Source organism: Mesoplodon densirostris, chromosome 18 (genome assembly GCF_025265405.1).
Source record: "Mesoplodon densirostris isolate mMesDen1 chromosome 18, mMesDen1 primary haplotype, whole genome shotgun sequence".
Lineage (NCBI taxonomy): Eukaryota > Metazoa > Chordata > Mammalia > Artiodactyla > Ziphiidae > Mesoplodon > Mesoplodon densirostris.
Genome location: NC_082678.1, coordinates 40,406,159 through 40,429,217, shown reverse-complemented (window position 1 = coordinate 40,429,217; position 23,059 = coordinate 40,406,159). Strand labels below are relative to the sequence as shown.

The window sequence follows — 23,059 nt, the reverse complement described above, 5'->3', positions numbered from 1 at the left end:
TCACCTAAAGCTTTTTAACCTAAAAGTTTTCTAGATTTTCCTTTGTGGAACACATTTTCACTGGATGCCCAAAGAGGTCTACAGTTTTAATGAGCTGTAAAGAGCTCTGTGGGGAGGCTTGTTTGTTAAGTTGTCTGGGGGGGGGGCTCACCACTCCTTCTAGGATCATTATTCCCACATATCCTTGGAGAGACTGATTTTTGGATTAATTACTATTTAGTACAGTGGTTCTTCATCTTGAGCAGGCATCAGAATCCCCTGGAGGACTTGTTAAAACAAAGACTGCTGGCCCCCACCCTTCAGTTTTTTTTTTTTTTTTGCGGTATGCGGGCCTCTCACTGTTGTGGCCTCCCCCGTTGCGGAGCACAGGCTCCGGACGCGCAGGCTCCGGACGCGCAGGCTCAGCGGCCATGGCTCACGGGCCCAGCCGCTCCGCGGCATATGGGATCCTCCCAGACCGGGGCACGAACCCGTATCCCCTGCATCGGCAGGCGGACTCCCAACCACTTGCGCCACCAGGGAGGCCCCACCCTTCAGTTTGATTCAGTAAGTCTAAGAAATTGCCGATGCTCCAAGTCTGGGGACTGCACTTTGAGAACTCCTGATTCAGAACATAAAAACCCACCCTCCTACAAACCTCTGCTATGAGAACACAGAATCTCATGCCAATTCCACCATGATTTTCCTGCTTTCTGCCTTGTGGTTCCCGCATCCCCAAAAGAAGGGCCTTATTCCTCATCTTCATGCTGTAAGGAGCTGACAAATTCCTCTGGAATCCAGGGATTCCAACTTAAGTGCTGTCTCTTCTCACATCAACCAGCAATGTACTTCCCATTGTTTGCCAATAACTTGCAGTTTCTTGCCTACAGTTCATCTGTTTCCATGGACATAGCTCTGTCCTCCTCATCAGCATCATGCTTCCTGATCCTCACTGGGAACAGTACAGTGAGGGCAGGCAGAGGAGGACCAAGATGGAAGGAAAGTGGTCTCGCGGTAAGAGAGCAGGACACTCTGGGTCACGTCATTTTTGGAGACAAGTGGTCAGGTTAGATATATGAGTTAATAAACCTCTAGATACACTATAAATTGGATCAGTACTATTGATTTCTTCCTAACATGTACAGATAAAATGAGATAAGGAAGATAATTTTAGAGGCCAGGACACTTTGGCAAAAATGATGGATGGCCTAAGGGGGACACCAGGAGAAAGAGGGGCAACTTGAGGCCCCAGAGCAAGTGGGAAGTGGGCATGGAAAGAGGACACCAGAGTGCCCTGCGCTGGCCAAGCTCTCACCGGGGCACCAGGCTAGCAAGTTCCCATCACTGCTCTGCTGGCTGGTAAACTTGGTGGGTTTGTACGGACTGATCTAGGAGCTCAACCACCACTTAGGGTCTGTGAGTTCCAGTCAGCACACAGTGGACGCTGCAGACACAGACAAGACAGGGAGTGACCACCAAGTTTATTGAAAACAAGGGACGCTTGGAGTTAGCTTTGCACCTTTATGACACAGACCACACTGAGCTCACTGGCCTCTACGCTCCCCCCACTGGAGCAGAAGACCTGCTCTAGGGCCACAGTTCTAAAGGGTGGATCTGAGGTTCTTCCCAGCAGCAGCTGCAGCTAATCCAGTTAAACCCTTCCCAGAGACCACTCCTAAAACGGGACCTCCAAGTGACACGTTCTCCCCAAGGGGTCCAAGAGAAGAGATGAGCTGGAACGTGAAGACTTTTCCTTCTCCGGATGCAGAAGCAAGAAGGTCAACCTGCGCGAAATCCGATCCGGAGGCCAAGATATCCTCCGCGTCTAAAACCATGTCCCAGTCTCTCCTCTCCAATCCATGAAAAAATGAGAGAACAGGGATATTTTCTAAGAGATGCAATTTCTCTGGATGGAGCCAAGTTTGTTTGTTTTTTTAAATAAATGTATTTATTTATTTTTGGTTGCATTGGGTCTTTGTTGCTGCGCGCGTGCTTTCTCTAGTTGCGGCAAGCGGGGGCTACTCTGCGTTGTGGTGCGCAGGCTTCTCATTGCAGTGGCTTCTCTAGTTGCGGAGCACGGGCTCTAGGTGCACGGGCTTCAGTAGTTGTGGCACGCGGGCTCTAGAATGCAGGCTCAGTAGTTGTGGCGCACGGGCTTAGTTGCTCCGCGGCATGTGGAGTCTTCCTGGACCAGGGCTTGAACCCGTGTCCTCTGCATTGGCAGGTGGATTGTTAACCACTGCGCAACCCAGGAAGCCCGCCAAGTATTTTTAAATGGACCGGGAGAGAGACATGGGCTCGGAGAGCTTGGCTATTGAAAGGGCTTCTTTCCCAAATGGGATCTTTGATGTTTGGCAAGGCTTGAGCTCCAGCTGAAACTTTTTCCACAGCGGGAGCACTTATAGGGTTTCTCTCCTGTGTGAACCCTCTGATGCCTATTAAAGTTGGATCTTTGAATAAAACTCTTCTCACAGATGGGGCACTTATAGGGCTTCTCCCCCGTGTGGATTTTCTCGTGGTGGCGCAGCCCCGAGAAGTCGCTAAAGCCCTTCCCACACGTATCACACTTGCAGGGTTTCTCGCCCGTGTGGATTCGCTGATGCTTCACGAAGTTTGAACTCCGTAGAAAGGCCTTTTTGCAGGTGGGGCACTGAAAGTACGTCTCTCCAGTGTGAGTTCTTTGGTGAAAATCCAGCTGGGAATTCCGGTAGAAGGCTTTCCCACACTCCCTGCAGGTAGGGAGTCTCTGGGCCATAGGGGCTCTCGGCTGCCGTCGTGGGGAGGCCTCTCTCTTCCCCTCCAGCCACGGCGTGGACGGCTCTCCGGGAAGAGGTGGCAGATGCTGACCCAGCTGTGTCCCGGAATTCCTCTCTCGGGGAGAGAGCTGCGCCCCTGTCCCCTCACCATGAAGGTTCTCCTGGGCCTCGGGGAGATTCTCTCCTTCTCCAAAGCATCTTGGCTCATCCTTGCTGAAGAGGCCACTTAAGGAAGTCTGAGGAGGCTCTCCTGAGGCTTGAGGGTCCTGGTCCCTGTAGTTCTCCAAGTTTAAGTTCTCTTTGTCATTCTCCTGTCTGTCCCCTGAAAGGAGAAAGAAGGTATGGAACAGCTCAATCAGTGGTCTGCCCTGCTTTGCAACTCATGTGTCAGAGAGAGGGTCATCACAAAACATTAATTCTTTTTACCAAGAGGGCATCGGTGAGTGAAGAAAACCACTGTCCAGCCCGAGCACCTGGCACTCACTTCACGTGTGTCCAGGCTGTGACTCAGCTCTGGAACCAAGGAGAAAAGTGACAGCAGAGGACGGCTCCCAGAGGCCGCAGTGGCCACCCCCGCAAAGAAGCAGCAAGTTTCTTAAGCCCAGGGAAAACAAGTCTAGTATATGAGAGTACTACTCTAAAAAAGTATTGGTTTTTATCTAATTATATATAAAAGATAAATATGATCACTAAAAACAATTTGAAAAGCATACACAAGAAAACCAAATCAACCTCAATTATACCACCCAGAGGCAACAACTATGAGTATACATTTCCTTCCAGTCTTTATCTGATTTATACATATGTATGTATGTATGTACGTACGTATGTATGTGCTTTTTTCTGACACAACTGATATCATACTGTATAAACAGTTCTATATCTGGCTTTGTAGCCTTTAAATTGTAGATGGTGGTACTTATCAATTCCACATGGATTCTCCCTTTCACAAGTCACCCCAAAATTCATGAAATGCAACCATGTGTCATTTTACTGTGATTGTGACGCACAGTGAGACTGCTGTGTAAAAGTGAACCCCTCGGTCTGTGCTTGAGTCCAGCGTTCACTTGTGCTTCATTATGTCACATAACAGTTAAAGTTTGTTTTTCTCATCATAACTTGGGTTTTTGCTTATTACTACTTAATGATGCATGTAGTAAAGATTTTTATTTTGGTGGTAGAATTTATCTTCAACTTTTATAAATTACTTTATTCCTGTAGATCTAAAGAAGCTGCTTGCCTTTCTCTTTCCTATATCAGTGTCTTTCAAATTATCAGCTAGAGACCGGAATCTGCTAGAGAACCAGACGTGAACTTGGTAATTCAGAGCCTTATAACATGTTCCTCTCAGATGGCAAAGGTACTTTCTCTTTTCTTTAAAGAAGCCTTTATAAATATCATTTTAAAGAGCTGAATAATGGCCCACTGTGGAGATGTCATAATAAACACATAAGAGGAAACATAATTTATTTAAGAGTTCTCCTACTATGGGAATCTAAGTTGTTTGTTATATTTTGCTACTATAAATAATGATGTGATAAGCCTTTTTCTTCATAAATTCTGCCCACATTTCTGATCAGTATCTTAAAGGAGGTTCCTCAAAGTAGAATTACTGTGTCAATGGGCATGAATGGTATTAAGGCTGTTGACACCTACTGGCAAATCGATTTCCGCAACGACTCTGCCATCCTCGGGTCTGAGAGGCTGGGCAGAGAGGAGGTGAGTGTTCAATACCTAAGCACTGACTGTGTCTCAAGTATCTGCCATTAAGGCTGGTGAAAAATGGCTTCTCATTGGTATAAATTTTAATTCTTTAGTTATTAAAGGATCAGTTTTTTCATACTTATGAGTTAGTTTTCATACTCCAAGACTGCTGTCCACTTTTTTTTTTTACTGGGAAAGTCACTTTTTTTCTTATCAGCTTGCATTAACTCCTTCTATATTAAGAAAAATAGTCACTTATCTCTCATGTTCGTGAAAAGAGTTTTTCACCGTTTAGTTATTACTTTAATTTTGTTTGGGGTTATTTTTATGTATAGGAGTTGTAGTCTTTTTCTTTTTAAATACAGTCAAGTCTATTAATCTTTTAATGATTTTTTTCCGTTGCTTTTATACTAATAAAAATCTTCCCCAGCTTGACGTGAGTCAAACATTTACCCATTTTCTTCTCTATTATTATTTTATTTTCATATTTTATGTCTTTTTCATCTGTTTCCAACTTATTTTGGTATATGACATACATAAAATTTAAGCTGATTCCTCTTCCCAGAGTCTTTTCTCCTTATTTTGCTCATCCCATGGATTTGTTCTGCTTCTTCAAGCTTCATCACATATCAAAGTCCTTTATAGACCAGCCTCTGTTCCCAGGCTCTGTCTTCTGTTCCATTGGCCTGTGCGTCTATTGTTATATCAGTATCCCACTGTGGTAATGAGTTTACCTTTTTAAAATGATATACTCTTAATATTTACAGACCCAACACTGATGAAACATTCTTCTTTCAAACCTTTTTACTGTTCTTGCAGTATTTTTCCTGATAACTACTTAAGAATCATTTTTCCAAATATAGTTGACCCTTGAACAACGAGGGGTTTGGGGCACCCACCCCGGTGCAGTCAAATTCCAAGTGTAACTTTATAGTCAGCCCTCAGTATCCAGGTTCTGCATCCGTGGATTCAACCAAATGCGGATCGTGTACAAATTTATTGAAAAAAATCTGAGCATAAGTGTTCCTGCACAGTTCAAACCTTTGCTATACAAGGGTCAACTGCATATATATATATAATTTTAATCCTTTGGGAATTTGATTAGAGGTATGAGTATAAGGCTTTTTGAGGCTTACTCACCTGCTGACCTTCTTTAACTGTGAGCTGTTCTTCCATATGGTCAAACAAAATAGCATAGCTACCCTCTCCTGGGACATCCGCCCCCTGCTCTGAGTCCAGATTTGCCAGACTGCTCACTCTTGTACCTTTAAGACTGGACTAGTCCTTTCCCGTCTTGGTATCACTGTCTCGTCCCTGCACACCTGGCCTCCTGCGTCGGCTGCCCACAGGGCTCCCCTCCTCCAAGGGGACCTTCCTGGGCTGTCCTGCACGCGGCTGCTTCCTCAGCCTCTCTCCCCACAAATCCTCTCTCAAGAACCTACAATGGCATCTCTTTCCCTTATCAAGGCAGGCCGGCTTTTTATTTTTTTATTTTTATTTTTTTTGTGGTACGCGGGCCTCTCACTGCTGTGGCCTCTCCCGTTGCGTAGCACAGGCTCTGGACGCGCAGGCTCAGTGGCCATGGCTCGTGGGCCCAGCCGCTCCGCGGCATGTGGGATCCTCCCAGACTGGGGCACGAACCCGTGTCCCCTGCATCGGCAGGCAGACTCCCAACCACTACGCCACCAGGGAAGCCCAAGGCAGGCCGGCTTTATACACTCTCCACAGTCTGGTTCAAGGTAAGATCTAATGGGACCATGTCAGCAGGTGAGATGACGGGAAAGAAAAAAAATAGAATGTTGCCATATGGAGAGAGAGTGAGCTAGGTATCACAAATAAAATCCTACCACACGGGAGTACAGGGGCAATCCCTGTACCTTCCTCTCAATTTTGCTGTGAACCTGAAACTGCTCTAAAAAATGAAGTCTGTTAAAACAAAAATCCTACTGCAACAACCTCTAAAGCAGCATTTTCAAACTTTTTTTTTTGTCTGCTACCCACGATAAGAAATACTTTTATATCGAAATATAGTACCGACGCACGTATATAGAATAAAAATATCCTGAAACACTACCTACCCTGACATCTGGTATTTCCTATTTGCATTCTGATATTTGCTATTCGGTATTATCATTTCATTTTTTAAAATGCTGGTTGCAACCCTATAAAATATTTTCACAACCTGCTAACTGGTCACAAAATGCAGTTTTAACAATACTGCTCCAAAGGAATCCTTGTGAAGTGGTATTATGATGAATACATTGCTTACAATTAAAACCGTATGTTTCACGTGATGCTTGCTCTCTCTGTGGTATTGATACGTTAGCGAAGGAAACAATTAATCAGACCCTTCTGGGGAGAAAGAATGGCCTGTCATACAGTTCCCATCCTTGGTCCTTTTATTCCTCCATGGTTCTGGGATCTTTTGTAGATTTGAGAGAGAGAGAGAGTGTGTGTGTGTGCAGGAATGTTTGACAGTTGATTTTACATAACTGCAATGTTTTTAAAAGAACGTAGAAGGCAAAGGGTGATTGCTGTTTTACAGCAGAACAAGTTCATATTTCTTCGTACCAGTCTTAAAATAATGTGATTTATATGACCCATTTATTTGATGTTGCTGCTGTTTAATGAGACTTAGATGCATGGAGATTAGCTAGACCATATTTTTCTGTTTGTTTGTCTTGTTTATTTTGTTGAGGGTGGGTCAGTTACCATTCACCATAACGAGAGTAAGAAAAGTCTAGTTACTTTAAACCTTCTTGTTAGGAAGGATAATAGTGGCCTGTTAGATAATCTTTTTTTAATAATAGAATTCAACCCATATCTGTTTTGGTCTCAACTGTACTAACCCTAATTCTCTCTAAGAAAGAAAACTGTCACAACAGGCAAGAGTGAGGCAACAGATCAGATGCGGGGTCTTTCTTCCATGATTAAATATGTGTCAACAGCCCAAGAGTCAGAGACGAGACCCACCTCGGTACTCAAACTGGACTGACCAGATCACGGCCGGTTAGAACCAATGTAATAGAAACCAAGTACTGATATTGACCCGCCACCTCCAATATAATGACTGGAGGTCAGAAATGGCTCTGGACCAGTAGACGATCACTCACCTATGCAGGTGGGTCTTGGGATCTTCTCGCTGATGTGTAGGTGTGGTCCTGTCAGCTCTGCCCCAAACCCAGCTGGATCAGTCAGGTCATGCTTGGGATTGGAAATGCCTGGTACAGAGAGAGATAATCTGTGGGCCTGGATGAATGGGGAGCACTGGGGACCAAGCCGTGTTGCTCAAAGGAGGGCCCTGAGTGCAAAGGGAACCAGGGAAGCTCTGGAGACCACTGAGGATGTGCAGAGCGTCTAAGACACCAGTAGTCACGAGAAACCCAGGATATATGGTGAAGGCCACAAAAAGAAGATTCTGGGAGGGAGCAGTCAGACCACCTGGCAGGCTGGTGCGAGGGTCGTGACTGGGACCCCACGCATGGTTGGCTGGGACTGTGGTTAGTAGAAAAGACCATGCATGGTCGGCCACTGCTGAGCCCCGTCGTAACTCAGCACCTACGAGCTATGTAACAGTGAGCAAATGACTTGATCTGATACTCACTTTCATCCCCTTAAAATGGGAATTCCATCACCCGTTTCACAGATGAGAGGAGTTACTGTACCTGAGGAGCCACAACAGTGCCAGGCGCACAGAACACGTTCGATACAGGGAGCTGCCACCATAACCCAGCCACCTCCAGCTCCCCAGTTCCCAGCCGTGTCCCTAAAGAGTTCCTTCACCCGGAGAATGTCAAGCAGTGTGGCTGTCTCTAAAGCACACGGAAGATGTCTCCTTCCATCAGGCTGACCCATGCCCGTACCTCCTGAGACCATTTTCCCGTAAGTCTCCAGCATGAGATCCCAGTATTGCTCCTTCTGAGTGGAATCCAGGTGCCTCCACTGCTCCTAGAGAAAAACACAATGCCCTGAGTCCAGGGAAGGTTTCTGACCCTCCTTCCCTGCCTGTGGGAGGCTGAGGAGAAAGGAATGGGCCTTAGGATCCTGGCCATCATATGGTCTGAGAAAGCACGGGAGGTGCTTCAATGGGAAATCGACAGGCCCTGCCTCAGTGTTTCTTGCCATGGTTAGAAAACATTTAGGTTTTAAGTTCCGTATTTTCTTTTAAGTTGCCTGTTTTTGCGAGTGGAGAAGAAAGAGAAGGCAGGAGCCCTTTCTCCACTTTCCTTTTGCTTAACTCTCTCAGTGCTTATCAGAGAGGTCTTTGAGCAGCAGGGGGCCGATATTCCCCATATTTCATTAAAGTCTGGAAATTCAAGAGGGAAAGGAAAGAAATTTTAAAATGTGTTTGTTGGAAAAGCAAGTGCAAATCAGTGAAGGGGTGGGAAGGGTAAAGAATGGCATCATGCGAGTTGTGAGTCTCACTGTGAGACAGACTGTGGCCTCGGAGCAGAAATGCTGCAGCCACACACACTTCGAATCTCCCGACGGTTCTGAGTTCAGGTCTAACAGCAGATCAGTTTTCCTCCGGTGAGTGGGAAATGGAGGGGTTCCCTAGAGCAAGCTGTCCCTTGAGTATGCCCCAAACATGCCCTTCTCATCCTATGGAACTGAGCCTGGAGACTCAACGCTGGGAAGGCCATGGAGCTGCGGTCAACTTTTGTGAATCAAATGGCAGTCTCCCCACCAGGAGGCTGACTGTTAGACACTCAGTTTGTACAGCAGAGTGAGGAACAGCACAGTCTCTGGCGTCAGACGCAGTGGGATTCAAGTCCCAGGTCTGCCATTTCCAGCTGCGTGATCTTGAGGAAGTTACTAAACTTTTCTGGGCCTCAGTCCTCACCTAATGATAGTACTAGGCTCAAAAAACTGTCTGGAGGTTTAACAGAAATAACCAAGTGTGATCTATTTTCAAAGCACCCACTACTTTTCATTCATAGCATTCATCACAGTTTATTAAATATTTATATATATGTACACACACACACACACACACACACACACGAACATATTTAATGAATAGTTGCCTCTGTAGCACATTCGCACCATGAGAAAAGGATCCTCCACTGTTCTTTCTCAGTTCCCAAGACCGTGCCCAGGCTAGAGCAGGCACTCAATATTAAGTTGTCTGGGTGAAACAAAGCCCTTAGCAAACAAGTGCTTGGTAGGCGGTCTATTTTCTCACTATCACTACCACACGCAGTCTACGGGTTATCAGTCTCCCAAGGGTTCACAGGGAGAATTCAGGGATCCTGCACACTCTCGGAAACCCCAAAGTTGATACCCATCTATTACTGTCATGAACGGCCAGCCAGGCCACAGGGGCAGAAGTGAGGAGAGGAAGAATGAGAAGAGAAGTCACCCTCCATCACATCCAACCCACTACCCAGGGAGGCCATTCCCCATTCTACATTAACTCTGCCCCCAGTACATTAAGGGGACTGGAAATGGCTGAAAGAGAGTGGAGACACCAAAAATTCTTTAACTAGCAGATACTAAGCTTAAAAAAAAGAAAAGGAGGAATTAAATTTCTGAGGGTGAAAAAAGTGAAAAGGTGAAAAGTGGAAAACTGAACTCTATATGTTTAACTATTAACTATAACCACATTTTAAATACGGATTTTAATTTTAAAAAAATTAAAGTAGGAATTTTTAGCAGCTTACTTTGTTAATCTTCTGTGAAGGAAGCTACCTTAACAGCCTACTGGAAATAACCATCTTGAGCAAACACTGCTGAATACAGGAGTCCTCGGTCTTCCTGGTCAAAACACACAGACCCTCATGTTGGCACTGGCAGAGAAAAGGACGGGCTGCCAAGCACAGTAACATCTGCCTGGACGCCTGGCTCGCTGGATACAGGCCTCGTCCACGGGCACCAAAAGAGTAGCCACCCAGCACAGTACAAGGCAGAAAAGAATACAGCCACCAAAACCCCCAAGGGCACCATCAGCCCTTTCAAAGCCCAGGAAAGAGGCTTCAGGAGTCTCTGGAAGGCGTGCCTCCAGATTAAAGCCACAAACTTACTCAAGGAACTGCCCAGGAGCTAGGGATGCATATGAAGCCCCTTACTTAAGAGGCAAGACACCAACTGCAGCCATCTTCATTTTCTGTCATTTTCATAAGAGTAGAAAAAAATCCAAATTCCTATTCTGGAAGGATGGAAGTATGAGATTTGATGGGGAAATAATCTCAATTTCATGTGGAAACAGCACCATCTTGTGGGTTTGTGGGACACTGCCACAACTGACTGGCAGACAGGCATCTGTACTGTGTTCCCTTCCCAAGGTTTGAAGACACAGGAACCAGCGCCAGTGCATCCCTAAGTCTGTGAGACTGTCTCTGACTCAGTCACGGCATCTACCACTGTGGACCTCATACCCTGCCATTGTTCTCAAGGTTCCTAATTTAGGGAACAGATTAGAGGACATGATTCTTTATACTATATTTAAACATTCCCTTCAGTTAGTTACAAAAGACTCCATTAAACATTGAGGTCCTTCTGATGCAAATAGTTGTTAGTTTGGGGGAGGGATATTGGGATCGGGTAGGGATGATTTTTGTTTGTTTGGGGTGAGTGGCTGTTAATCAGTTATCGGCTATATATAGGTAATTTATATATTATATATATTTATATACATACATTTATATTTATATGGTGCTCCTGGTGAGCATTTGGAATACTTTGACTTCCAGCTATCCAGAACAAGTCATGGTTAATGTCCTCATGTAATGTAGAGCTAATGTTTAACTCCGCTAGTTAAAATATGTTAATAAATTGTAGATGCCTTTCATAGGGATACTCTGTATTTACTATAGAAGCAATAATAATCCTCCAAGTCAACCTGAAATATTTGGCAGAATACCCAAATCTTTTTCACCAAGCAGCCTCCTGCCTAACAGTTTGGTTTCTGCGTACTTAAAAGCAGGAAGATGGGCACCCTTGAGTCACTAAAAAGCTGTATCCCTTCCCTGCCCCCTCCCCATCCTCTGCCCAGGGTAAACTGCAAAGCTTGGACTCTGGTTTCTAAATCTTTTGAGCCTGGAAAGCTAAGGCTCAGACACATCTACAGCGGTTTCCCTGTCCTCACCTTCACTCTCAAGTGCCCCACGAGGAAAGTCCCAAGAAGAGTTCCCCAAAGGTTTGAAACAATGCTCTGATTAAGGTCTACAGGTGCCTGAAAAAGTTGATTTTTTTTAACATCTTTATTGGAGTATAATTTCTTTACAATGGTGTGTTAGTTTCTGCTGTATAACAAAGCGAATCAGCTATACATATACATATATCCCCATATCTCTTCCCTCTTGCGTCTCCCTCCCACCCTCCCTATCCCACCCCTCTAGGTGGTCACAAAGCACTGAGCTGATCTCCCTGTGCTATGCGGCTGCTTCCCACCAGCTATCTATTTTACATTTGGTAGTGTATATATGTCTATGCCACTCTCTCACTTCGTCCCTTCCCCCTTTCCATGTCCTTAAGTCCATTCTCTACGTCTGCGTCTTTATTCCTGTCCTGCCCCTAGGTTCTTCAGAAAAAGTTGATTTTTATCAAATGCAACTTTTCAGAGTTGTTCACCACATAATCAAGATAAACCTGTTCTTGAGACTTCTGTTTACAACCAAGATGGAGTAACAGGGAATGGATTTACCTCCCTGATGAAACAACCAAAAACAGGGACAAGATATATTAAACAATGATTTGCAGATGATATACTTTAGGAAGAGCAGGACAGAGATCCCTGTGTGCCCTACAGTTGCCCAAACTTGCCACCTGGAGAGGGCATCCAGAGCAGCAGAAGGAACTCAGGGTCTGGGGAGGCCAAGAGGGTTACAGAGTTATCAGCAGGGCAGAAGACCAGACCAGGGGAGCTGCACACAGAGAGAGCTCCGGAGATCTGCAGAGCATCCCCCGCAAGTCAAGGAAAGACCCCCCCTACCCCAAAGAAGCAGAAGGCACAGTCCCCAGAGCTCACAAAGTGCTGGAAACACTTCATATTTCCAGCAGCTAGAGTGGAAAACGTTGTCCATCAAGAAGCATAAGGTAGAGTATCACCTCAGTACAGGGGGAAGATTAGCCCTAGACTAAAGGCTTTACTGGTGCCATGTAACAAACTGTATCCAAGTAACTTAACTGTATCCCAGAGTAGAGCTCAACAACATTTATAGGAATGCAAAAATATGCAGCCCCAACAATGTAAAATTCACCATGCCTGACATGCAATCAAAGATTACTGGGCATACAAGGAAGTAGGAAAAGACATCTCATAATGAGGAGATCAAACCATCCATCAAAACTGACTCAGAACTGACACAGGTGATAAATTAGCAGACAAGGACATTAATACAGATATTATAAACATATTCCATATGTTCAAGGAGTTGGAGGAAAGATTGAACACATTAAGTACAGACATGAAAGATATGATAAAGCCCAAATTCAAACTTCTAGAGATGAAAAACATCTGAGATGCAAAATACACTGGATGGGATTAAAAGCAGATAAAACACTGCAGAAGAAAAGATTAATGAGCTTGAAGGCATAAAACTAGAAACTACACAAAATAAAACACAGAGATTAAAAAGAGAGAGAGAGCATCAGTCAGCTGCGGGTCAACTTGAAGAGATATAATGTGTATATACACACGTTAAGATTATACATGTCCCACGTGTGTGCTATTCTCAGTTCCCAAAGAAGCAGAGAAGGCAGGGAGACAGAAAAAGCGGTTGACATAACGGCCAGAATTTTTCCAAATCTGATGAAAGCTATACTCCAGCAGATCCAAGAACTTCAGTGAACCCCAAGGACAAGGAACATGAAGAAAATGACTCCAAGGCTCATCATGGTCGAAATTTTTTAAATCAGAGAGAAACTATTAAAAGCAAGCAAGAAAAATACATCATATGCAGAAGAACAAAGACACGTGGCATGAAGAACAAAGAAGTACATGTGGCATGGTTCCATTTTGTGTAAAATTCCAGAAAATGCAAACTACTGTGTGGTGACAAAGCAGATGAGTAGTTGCCTCAGGACTGGGGGAGAGTAGGAGAGCAGCAGGGAGGGATTACAAAAGGAAACCTTTGGGGGCGACAGATACGTTTACTATCTTGACTGCAGTCATGGCTTCACATCTGTATATACCATGTCCAAGAACTTATCAAATTGTACACTTTAAATAAGTGCACTCTATAGTTTGTCAGTCACACCTCCATAAGTGAGTGGGGGGAGAGGATAACCTGTCCCACGTTACATGTAACATTCGAGATCACAAACCGACCCCAACGTGGAGGCCTAGACGAGGAAATAAATAACAGTCTTTTCTCAGCATAACCCAAAGATAATAAAAAAGGGAGACAAGATTGCTTCATCACAGCAACTTCTTCGAGGTCCCAGATTCTATTATTAAAGATGACAATTAGGAAACATTCTGCCTTCAAAGAAATATTGAAACTCGGGTTTCATTCGACATGTATGGCTGTCATCCTTGCTAGGCCTTCCTCTCTCCTCCGCTTCTGAGAACGCTTCCCTTTTCAATCCATGGACTGTTGACAGACCCTCAGAGCGAGGTTCTGGGGTATGAGAAGCAGGGGAACCCCGCTCACCTGAGGTGCTGTGTGGAGAAGGGAGGCTCCAAAGTCTTGGTCTCTGATGAGCCTTTCCTCGGGTCGGGCAGGAAGTGGGGAGGCAGCCAGGGCTGAAGGTGGAGACAGGAAGATTAAAGAATCCCGATGTCCTGTCACCCACTAGCCAGAGGGCACAGGTGCAAACCTCAGAACCAACAGAACCAATGCCTGTTCCGCCATCTGTGATCTCAGACGTGTGCTTGCCTCCCTAACCCACTCCGACCACCCCTACCTTCCCAGCTGCCTCACCCGTGTCTCCTCCCACCTCCCTCCCCAGAACCCAAATCCGAAAGGCCTGGCCCTGTCATAAGTGGTTTAAATTGCAGACTTTGAATCCCCAAATCAGAGTGATTCCTGTATGTCTACCCTGCTTCCGAACTTCCCAGAGACACCCCAATCCGAGCGGCACATCATTTCAATTCACTCTTAGGCCTACTGACCACAATCCCGCAATTTCTCCAAGACGGCACCACACACACCACCTGCCCCTCACCTAGTCCTTGTTCCGAGTCGGACTCCTCTTTCACGATGTGGCTCAGTGGCTCCCCAGACCGGCAGGCTGAGTTCTGAAGCCCCAGCTCCTGAGGCACTTCAACATGGGCCTCCGCTTCCCCCAGTGGGCAGCTTTCAGGCTCTGCCTTCTGTGATAAGACTTCCTGTCCCAGAACTTGGATGCTGATCTAGAGACCACATGGTACTAATTACTGAAAGATCCAGAGTAAGGATTTCTGCAAGATACAAAGCTAACCTTCTAGAACGCATCATAAGGCAGTCCTTAGGGACATGGGGCAGGGAAAGAAAAAAGCCAGCATTTACTTCTGGTCCAGCGGGAACCAGGGAGGGAAACATCCTGAGAGAGGCCAGAAGCCATAGCCTGGGAACCCTTCCGACAGGCCACTGATGTTGTGTTTCTACTGGACAGTTTCCACCAATTAAAACGCAGGCATCTTTGGAACAGCTTCTCAAACATTCTGAAGATGGAATGGGATATGGGAGATTTAGCTTCAATCCCTAATGGCTAAAAAGTGTGGAGAATCTCAGGGAGTCTTAGAATCAGGTGAGGTGTGGGGACACACTGAGATAGTATAACAAGAAATGTGCAACTGGTCTTTGTCCCAGGTTCCTGGCAAGTGCTCCTAAAACCCCTGGAATTTCCTGAAGGACAGGAGTGCCAGGAACAACTCCTCCTATTCAGAAGGAGCCCCTTTCAACCATCCCTGAGTTGATGCTGATGAGGTGACTCTTGGTGGCCCCTAGACGGCTTCAGGATGGAGGCTGGTCCCCAGAAGAACTAATCAGGTGGTCAGAGGGTTGGAACTTCCAGCGCCACCCCTCAACCTCTGGGGAAGGGAGAGGGGCTGGAGATTTTCAATCACCAATGGCCAATGATGAAGCAATCATGCCTAAGTAATGAAACCTCCATAATAACTCCTAACCTGTGGGGTTCAGGGAGCTTCTGAGCTGGTGAATACATACAAGTGCCAGGAGGATGGCGTGCCTAGATGAGGGCGTGGATGCCCTGTGCCACCCCCATCTCCTCCATTTGGCTGTTTCTCAATCATATCCTTTATAACAAACCAGAAAATATGAGTAAAGTGTTTCCTTGAGATCTATGAGTCATTCTAGCAAACGATGAAACCCGAGGAGGGGGTTGTGGGAACCTTCAAATTTGTAGCCAGTGGGTCATAAGTACGGGTGGCCCCTGCAGCTTGTGACGGGGTCTGAAATGGGGTCAGTCTTATGGGACTAGCCCTTATCCTCTGGGGTCAGAGCCAAGCCAGACAGTGTCAGTGAATTGGTTGTTGGTGTGGAAAAGCCTACATATCTGGTGCCAGAAAAACAGACAACACCCCTGCTAAGACCCCAGAGGAGCCCTGTGATTCAGTCAGAGATCACAAAACTCTCTGCTCACCCACTGCCACAGCTTCTGGGGGTCCCCCCTCAAGCTCTCCACGAGGGTCACTGCTTCCTCCCCGCTGCCTGGACACTGCTTCCGCACCCACATCTGGATCTCCCCAGGCAGGATGGTCAGGAACTGCTCCAACGTCAGGATCTCTAGGATCTGCTCCTTGGTGTGCACCTCTGGCTGCAGCCACTGGGAACAGAGCTTCCGAAGCTGTCTCAGGGTTTCGTGGGGCCCGGACATCACCTGGTAAGGAAACTGCCTGAAAAGCTGGCGTGCAGTCTCAGAGCTGGAGGGCTCCCCTCGAGGGGTGTCATCTGGTCCAGAGAACGCGGACTCCTTGGCCTTGGCCAGTGGCGGCAGCAGGACTGGAGCCTGCCCCAGCTCCACGGGCATCGTCTGGCTTGGCAAGTCCTTTTAGGTGATGTGCTTCTGGGACGGAGTTTTCCCTGGGAGAACCAGGTCTTCACAGAGCCTCTCACAGGGACACTGGAGGGGGAGTGACAGTGATGCTATGCGGATGAGAGGGATGCACTTTCAGAAAGGACAAATTCACACGCCCTGCCTGAGAAGCCTCGGAGGCAACCGTGCATCTTCTGAAATCAGTGGACACACTAATCTATTTTGAAAGGTGGTAAACTTGAAGCCACAGAGCAAACCACTACTACCATATCTAAACCGTCATCATCACCCTGACCGTTTGTACAACGTTCTGTCTTGGTCTTCAAAAGGCCAGACCAAGTAGAAGAATGAACGCACCACATTAAGCGTTTTCACTGTGGGTTTCCAGGTAAACAGCTCTTCTGCAAAACACTCCAATGTCTGCATCCGTGTGTCTGCAGACCAAAAAATAAAGCTGAACAAAGACCTTGATGCCCTAGGAATGAAGGCTAAGGCTGAAATGATCAGATGCTTCCAAAATAAATATGAGGTTGAAGAGAACTCTTCCCCAAAAGGTGCAATGAAATTTCTAAGTGACCTCTTTTGAATGCCATGTTGACAACTGGGAATTTATGAAAAACCTGTCACACTGAAATTTTCAACCCTAGACTGAAAGAAGGTTTAGAATAAATACTGACTACCTCAACAACATTCCTACAGACTTGAAGCAGGTAATCACTCTTTTATGGCGAGTGGTATCAAAATTCAGAAGACAGCAACTAAGACAGTGAAAAGAGAACTATTAAATGGCAAAGTTAATATTAAGATATTTTTAAAGGAGCATGCACTATTTCTAGCTAGCTTTCTTGCATGTAATCCTAATATTAGATTATTGGGTCTATCTTTAAATATTATGAAGGAGCTAGAGGTCATCATTTCTCCATAACATGAACCACAACAATCAATCACTTGGGTGTCTGGCTTAATCAGAGATCAGTACAACACTCTAGTTTTGATGGCTGCTTTTTCCTTGAGGTGTAAGAGCAACGTCCTCATCCCCACCACTTCACCCAAACAATCCACCCTATATCACAACATCATTTAAAAATAAAACAAACAAAAAAAGGAAGCAATTTTTTTCAAGGGTACAAAAAGGGAAGGAGTAAGGTAAAAAGGATCAATTTAATATTATGTTTCTCATGTGGATCTCACTAACTGTACTTTTTGTTTATGCAGAGACCCATATATTTCATTCATATATTCACGCAGCACCCAGAGTGCTACAGCAACATATGTTCTCAATAATTCAGGAATTCTGTTTCTGGTCATGGCAGCCCACCTACTGTAAACAATGACAAAACTGGAGAAAACCTAAGAGGCCACTGTTTTCAAGCACTGGCCCACCAGAAAGGTGAGAATGGAATCCCTGAGAGAAGAAAAGCTTGTGAGGAGGGCCACGATCATCCTGGCTGTCTGCCGGGAGATGATTTCCTAATCCCAGTGCAGGAGGCTGGAGCTCAAGCAGAGACCAGAGGTCTCACTAAACTGAGGAGGCAGAGATCAGCACTTGGAGCTACTGAAGTGGCTGGGATTGGAAGAACAGGGCAGCAGGGAGGAGGGAGCTATGGGATGGAGGTGGAAGTCTGTGCGGGGTCCCCTGTGAGTTCTGGCCAAGGGCTGGGCTGCACTCAGTAGGGTGAAACTATGCAAGGTTCAACAGAGAGCAGTTGCTACCAGGTTAAAGGAGCAAAAGAGGGATACAAAAGGCCAGTCAGTGATGAGAGACATTTGCATTTCTGACCCTGAGAGGAGAGAGACCTTATTAACACTCAAGGCATCCTGAGATACCAGAAAGGCCACATGTTAGGAGTAAGGACCATGCTCTAGAGAAAGACCTACTCTAAACCTGCCCTAAAAAACTTAAAGCCAAGCTTCAACAAGATCCACAGAGGAGGTCCAGTCTACTGCTCTATTCTGATCCAGTCAGAAGAATTTGGGGGAATCCCCTGGCAGTCCAGTGGTTAGGACTCCATGCTTTCACTGCCAAGGGCCCAGGTTCAACCCCTGATCGGGGAGCTAAGATCCCACAAGCCACACAGCACGGCCAAAAGAAAAAAAAAGGAATTTGGGAAACACCTTGGGCTTTCCAAAGATCTGCCCTAAAACGAAGCCAACACAAGTTGATCAGTCAGTAATTGAACTGCCTGCTAGAACAAAAATCAACACTCTTCAGAGGAAGATAACAGAATCCTTAGTGTCTACAATGTGCCATCCACAATATCCAGGATGCAATCCAAAATTACTACACATGTAAAGAAACAGGAAAATGTGACTCAAAATCAAGGGAAAGCAGTCAAGAGAAACCAACTTCAGATGGCCTGAGGACTTAAAAACAATATAGTCTTTATGACAGAAGAGATAGTGACTTTCTATAGAGAAATAGAAATTATAAAAAGAAACAAATGCAAATTCTAGAAAATGAACCACCAACCCAGAATTCCACATCCAACAAAAACACCTTTCAAAGAAAGAATTAAAGACATTTTTCAGATAAATAAGCTAAGAGAATTTTTCACCAATGACTTGTACTACAAGAAATGCTAAAGGACATTCTTCCAGTTTAAGGAAAACTCATATATACAGAAAGGAATGAAGATCTACAGAAATGGTATATACATGGTGAATAAGTTTAAGATACTATGCTTTTATTTCTCCTAACTTCCTTAAAAGGCAACTGACTGTTAAGGCAAAGATGACAATAGTATAAGTAGAACATAAGATAAGTAGAAGTAAAAGATATAAAAATAGCACAAAGGAGAGGGTAAATGGAATTAATCTGTTGTTTTTACATTTATGAACTGCTAATTCAGAAATAGAAAGTTGGAAGTAAGAAGTAGTGTCAGGTGAAGTGACAGATGGGAAATGTAAAGGTGTTAAGTGAGGAGCAGGAAATAAGAAATGTGAATTATAAAGTGGTACAATATTAAAGTATATTCTGATAAGTTAAATGTTGATAATTTAAGGATGCATACTGTTAGCTGTAAAAATATTATACAAAGAGGTATAGCTAAAAGCCAATAGACGAACACTAAAAAAAACAGTCAATAATATACAGGAAAGGATCAAGAGAAGAATAAAAATCAGAAAGATCAAATGGAAAAAAGACAATATGACAGATTAATACCCAACTATATCAATAATTACATTAAATGTAAATGGACTAAACATTTGAATTATAAGGTCGAGATTGTCAAATTTAAAAAAGCGAGACCCAACAATATGTTGTCTACAAGAGACATTTTATGTATAAAGACACAGATAGTTTGGAAATAAAATGGTGGGAAAAAGACATTCCATGCCAACAGCAAGCACATGAAAGCTGGTATGGCTATATTAGTATCTGACCAAGAGACTTCATGACAAAGAGAAAAAGAGGGACATTTCATTATGATAAATGGGTCAAATCATCTAGAACACAAAGCAACCTAAATGTGTATGCACCTAATATCAGGTCTAAAGGGACAAATCCTCAATCATGGTTGGAGATTTTAACACTGTTCTCTCAGTAATTGATAGAAAAAAATAGACCAAAAAATTGTAAGGATATAGAAAATCTGAACACTATCACCCAAGTTGATGTAATTGACATTTAAACCAACGACTGCAGAATACACATTCATTTCAAGTGCATACGAAGCATTCGTCAAAACAGACCATGTGCATAATTAAGTTTCAAAACACTGGAATCTTAAAGTATAGATTCTCTAACCACAGAGAAATCAATAACTAGAAACCAATAACAGTAAGATACCTAGACTATCCCAATATATGGAAATTGTTAAATAACAATATTAAATAACCTATGACCAAAGAAAACAAACCACACAGGAAATTAAAATATATTTTCATATTGAATGACAATGAAAACACAACATATCAAAATTTGTAGGAAACAGCTAAAGCACTGCTTAGAGAGAAATGAACAGCTTTAAATAAATGTTAAAATTTTTAATAAATATACACACATCCTTCACTGTCTAGATCTATTTGGATCCTGAGTTTCAAATAACAAGTAGCAAGATTTCAGATAGCAAGAGACTTATCAGTAGAATTATTCACATTTACTTAGTTCCCAAATTAAGATAGCAGTTTAGATAACATGGAAACTGACTTTTAGGGAAAACTATAGATCTTATAAAACATTTAAATCTAACTTCAGCAATTATACTCTCACATAATGGTAGGGGAAATGACTCGCTTATAATTAAATTACTTGATAGATGCTTTATAGATTGATATCCCAATGACTTCTTGAGAATCTGCTCCTGTTAGTTATGAGAAAAAATTTAAAGATATCCCAAATGTATAGTTGCTATACTTATTAAAACTATAACAAATTAGAATGAATTTTTAAATGAACATCTAGGTAAGGATACTCACTATATATTCATATATAAGTAACCATTTGCAGAGCACCTACGATTGACAAAGACTGTCTCCTTAATCAAACTTCAGTCAAGCTGAAGTTGCCTGAGTCAATCTCTTTGACTAGGACTGGCCCCTGGACTCTGTCCTTGTCACTTCCAGTCCAGTTTAGCAAGAATCTTGCTGACTCCAGTTTAGGGAGTCAGCAAGACTTGACATTTGATCAAATTCAACATCCCTTGGTATCTGGTCAAATTCCTTATCGCCCTGGCCTGCCTTCAACAAAACCGGTCAAGTTGGCTTAGCTAGAATCCCCCCTTAACCCAGATGTTTCCTCTTAGTAATTTTCCACCCACTGAGCCCTCCCCACCCCTTGGCTATAAATTTCCATTTGTCCTTGTTGTATTCCATCTCTCGCTCCAATACCACAAAGTCCCACGGTAGCCCCCCTGAATAGTCTGCCTTACCGTTTTTAACGAGTCTCTGAGTAACTTTTTCTTTAACACTATGCATCAGCTCCTTATTAGGCCCGGTTCAAGTCGTTTCTAATCCTCACAATTACCCAGCAAGGTGAGTATTACAGTGTACAGATCGGCAACCTCTGAGGCTCACAGCGGCGGCCAAATTCAAACCCAGGAGGCTCTAAGCCTGTGCTCTGGGGAGGAGAGCTGCAAACCTTTGAACCTGGGGGGCGGATTTGGGAGCTGTCACAAAGGGCTGGAGGAGAGGAGAAGCTACAGGCATTTCGCGCCCCGGAGGCCAGGCGGGATCCAGGCCTGCCAGGCGCCGGGCAGTGCTGCCCACTGCGTTCTCCACCCTCCGCCCACGACGCCGACAGCGCCGGGAAAGAGACTCCGGGCATCAGCCCATCCGGGTTCCCTCTTCCCGAGGCTCACTTCCAGCCTTTGAGGGAAGGCAGGAGGGAGGGGCCCCTTTTCGGTCCCAGTCCAGAGACGTGGCCGGAGAGTCCGGAGGGGCCCACAGGCTCAGGGACGCAGGGCCCGGTCCGGGGTACCGGGTCTCCAGGACCCCAGAGTCCACTCACAGACCCGCCGCCCCTCCCCCGTACTCGCCGCGTCCCCGCGCGCGCTCCCGGGCACTCGGGCGCGCGTCCGCCGGCCCGACCGCCGCTCCCGGAGTTCCGGCCGAGTCCGGCGCGGACGCGGGCGGCGCCAGGCCAGACCCCGGGCTGCCGCGGCCAGGCCTATCCAGCCCGCGTGCGCTCACCTCAACCCGAGGCGCCGGCTCCGGGCGCACTTCCGGGAGACGGGAGGCTGCGCGCGCCTCTGGAGCTGGCGGGGCGGGGCGGGGGCGGGGCGGAGGTGCGGGCTCCGATTGGCCGTCCGGGTCGCTCCGCCCCGCCCCCGCCTCCGCGGCGCCGAGGCCACTGTGCGTCGTCCGCAGCGGGCGGTTGTGTCATTCATTCGAGCTCCGCGCGGTCACTCAGTCCTCACCTGGATGTGTAGTGAGCCCCGGGTCTGGGCCGGGCACTTGGACCAAGCACTGCGAGGGCTGCAGAGGTCGTTTTCGTGACTTTCCCAGACCCCTCTGCCAGTCCCACACCCAGAGCTGAAGCTTTCGGGCCCTATCCCAGGTTCTTACCCGGAGTCTCTCGTCCTTGGGGTTCTCACCTCACTTGGCTTCCCAGGGGCATATGATTTGCCCCAACCTTGCTCTGTCCCGCTTCTCCAGCTCTCACCTACTCTGCATTTCCTGGGCGCTCTCCTTCCACCTTCCCTCTTTCAGTGTTGAAGTTCAGTGGGGTGCCAGCCTCTCTTCCCACCTTGTCTCTTGCCTGCCTGCCCCCCTCACCTCACGCCTTCAACGTGGTGTCTTCCTCGCCTCCTCCCTCCCCTTCTTCCCTTTCCCACGTGCCAACAGTGGCCAAGTCCTATGATTTTACCGCCTATCTCTTCAACACCTCCGCTCTGTCCACTCTCTACCCCTACCTCCTTCCCCATCATTTCTAACCGGGATAACGGGTGAAGCCCTCACCAGTTTCAGAACTTCCGGTCTTGCCCATTTCCAGGCCATCCTGCACTCGACCACACAGTCATCTTGTGGGACAAAGCTGTGTTAGTAGTAAGTATCAGGTCCAAATCTGAGAGACTGGAGTTACGTGTGTATCGTATGAATGTTCAATCATGGGCAATTGGCAAACCGTAGAGCATTTTAAAAAGGAGTTGGGGCTTCCCTGGTGGCGCAGTGGTTGAGAGTCCGCCTGCCGATGCAGGGACACGGGTTCGTGCCCTGGTCCACTGAGCCTGCGTGTCCGGAGCCTGTGCTCCGCAACG

General features: G+C 45.7%; 1 protein-coding gene across 6 annotated transcripts; it reads right to left on the bottom strand.

Annotated features, from left to right (window-relative positions):
* Positions 1-1,443: 1,443 nt before the first annotated feature.
* ZNF18 (zinc finger protein 18) lies at positions 1,444-22,017 on the bottom strand. 6 transcript variants are annotated; one of them, XM_060081865.1, is made up of 8 exons: positions 21,993-22,008; positions 21,233-21,449; positions 15,969-16,795; positions 14,550-14,736; positions 14,036-14,127; positions 8,303-8,387; positions 7,553-7,660; positions 1,444-3,057 (listed from the first exon to the last, which is right to left on the bottom strand). In XM_060081865.1, the coding sequence occupies exons 3-8, from the start codon at positions 16,353-16,355 to the stop codon at positions 2,291-2,293; spliced, it is 1,626 nt and encodes a 541-aa protein (XP_059937848.1). In that variant the 5' UTR covers positions 16,356-16,795; positions 21,233-21,449; positions 21,993-22,008; the 3' UTR covers positions 1,444-2,290. The 6 variants fall into 6 exon arrangements, with proteins under 6 accessions (XP_059937848.1, XP_059937849.1, XP_059937850.1 ...); XM_060081866.1 differs by lacking the exon at positions 21,233-21,449 and having other exon boundaries at positions 15,969-16,448; positions 21,993-22,017; XM_060081867.1 differs by lacking the exon at positions 21,993-22,008 and having other exon boundaries at positions 8,303-8,381; positions 21,233-21,976.
* Between the last annotated feature and the right edge of the window lie 1,042 nt (positions 22,018-23,059).

Bases quoted from the DNA above. Each gene is read 5' to 3' on its own strand.
- ZNF18 (XM_060081866.1), bottom strand. From the start codon at position 16,355: ATGCCCGTGGAGCTGGGGCAGGCTCCAGTCCTGCTGCCGCCACTGGCC. The intron at 14,128-14,549 runs GTGAGGGGCAGG...CTCCACCTTCAG, and splicing joins CGACTCGGAACAAGGACTAG to CCCTGGCTGCCTCCCCACTT. The intron at 8,388-14,035 runs GTGAGCGGGGTT...GTTTTTCTCTAG, and splicing joins TTCTCCACACAGCACCTCAG to GAGCAGTGGAGGCACCTGGA.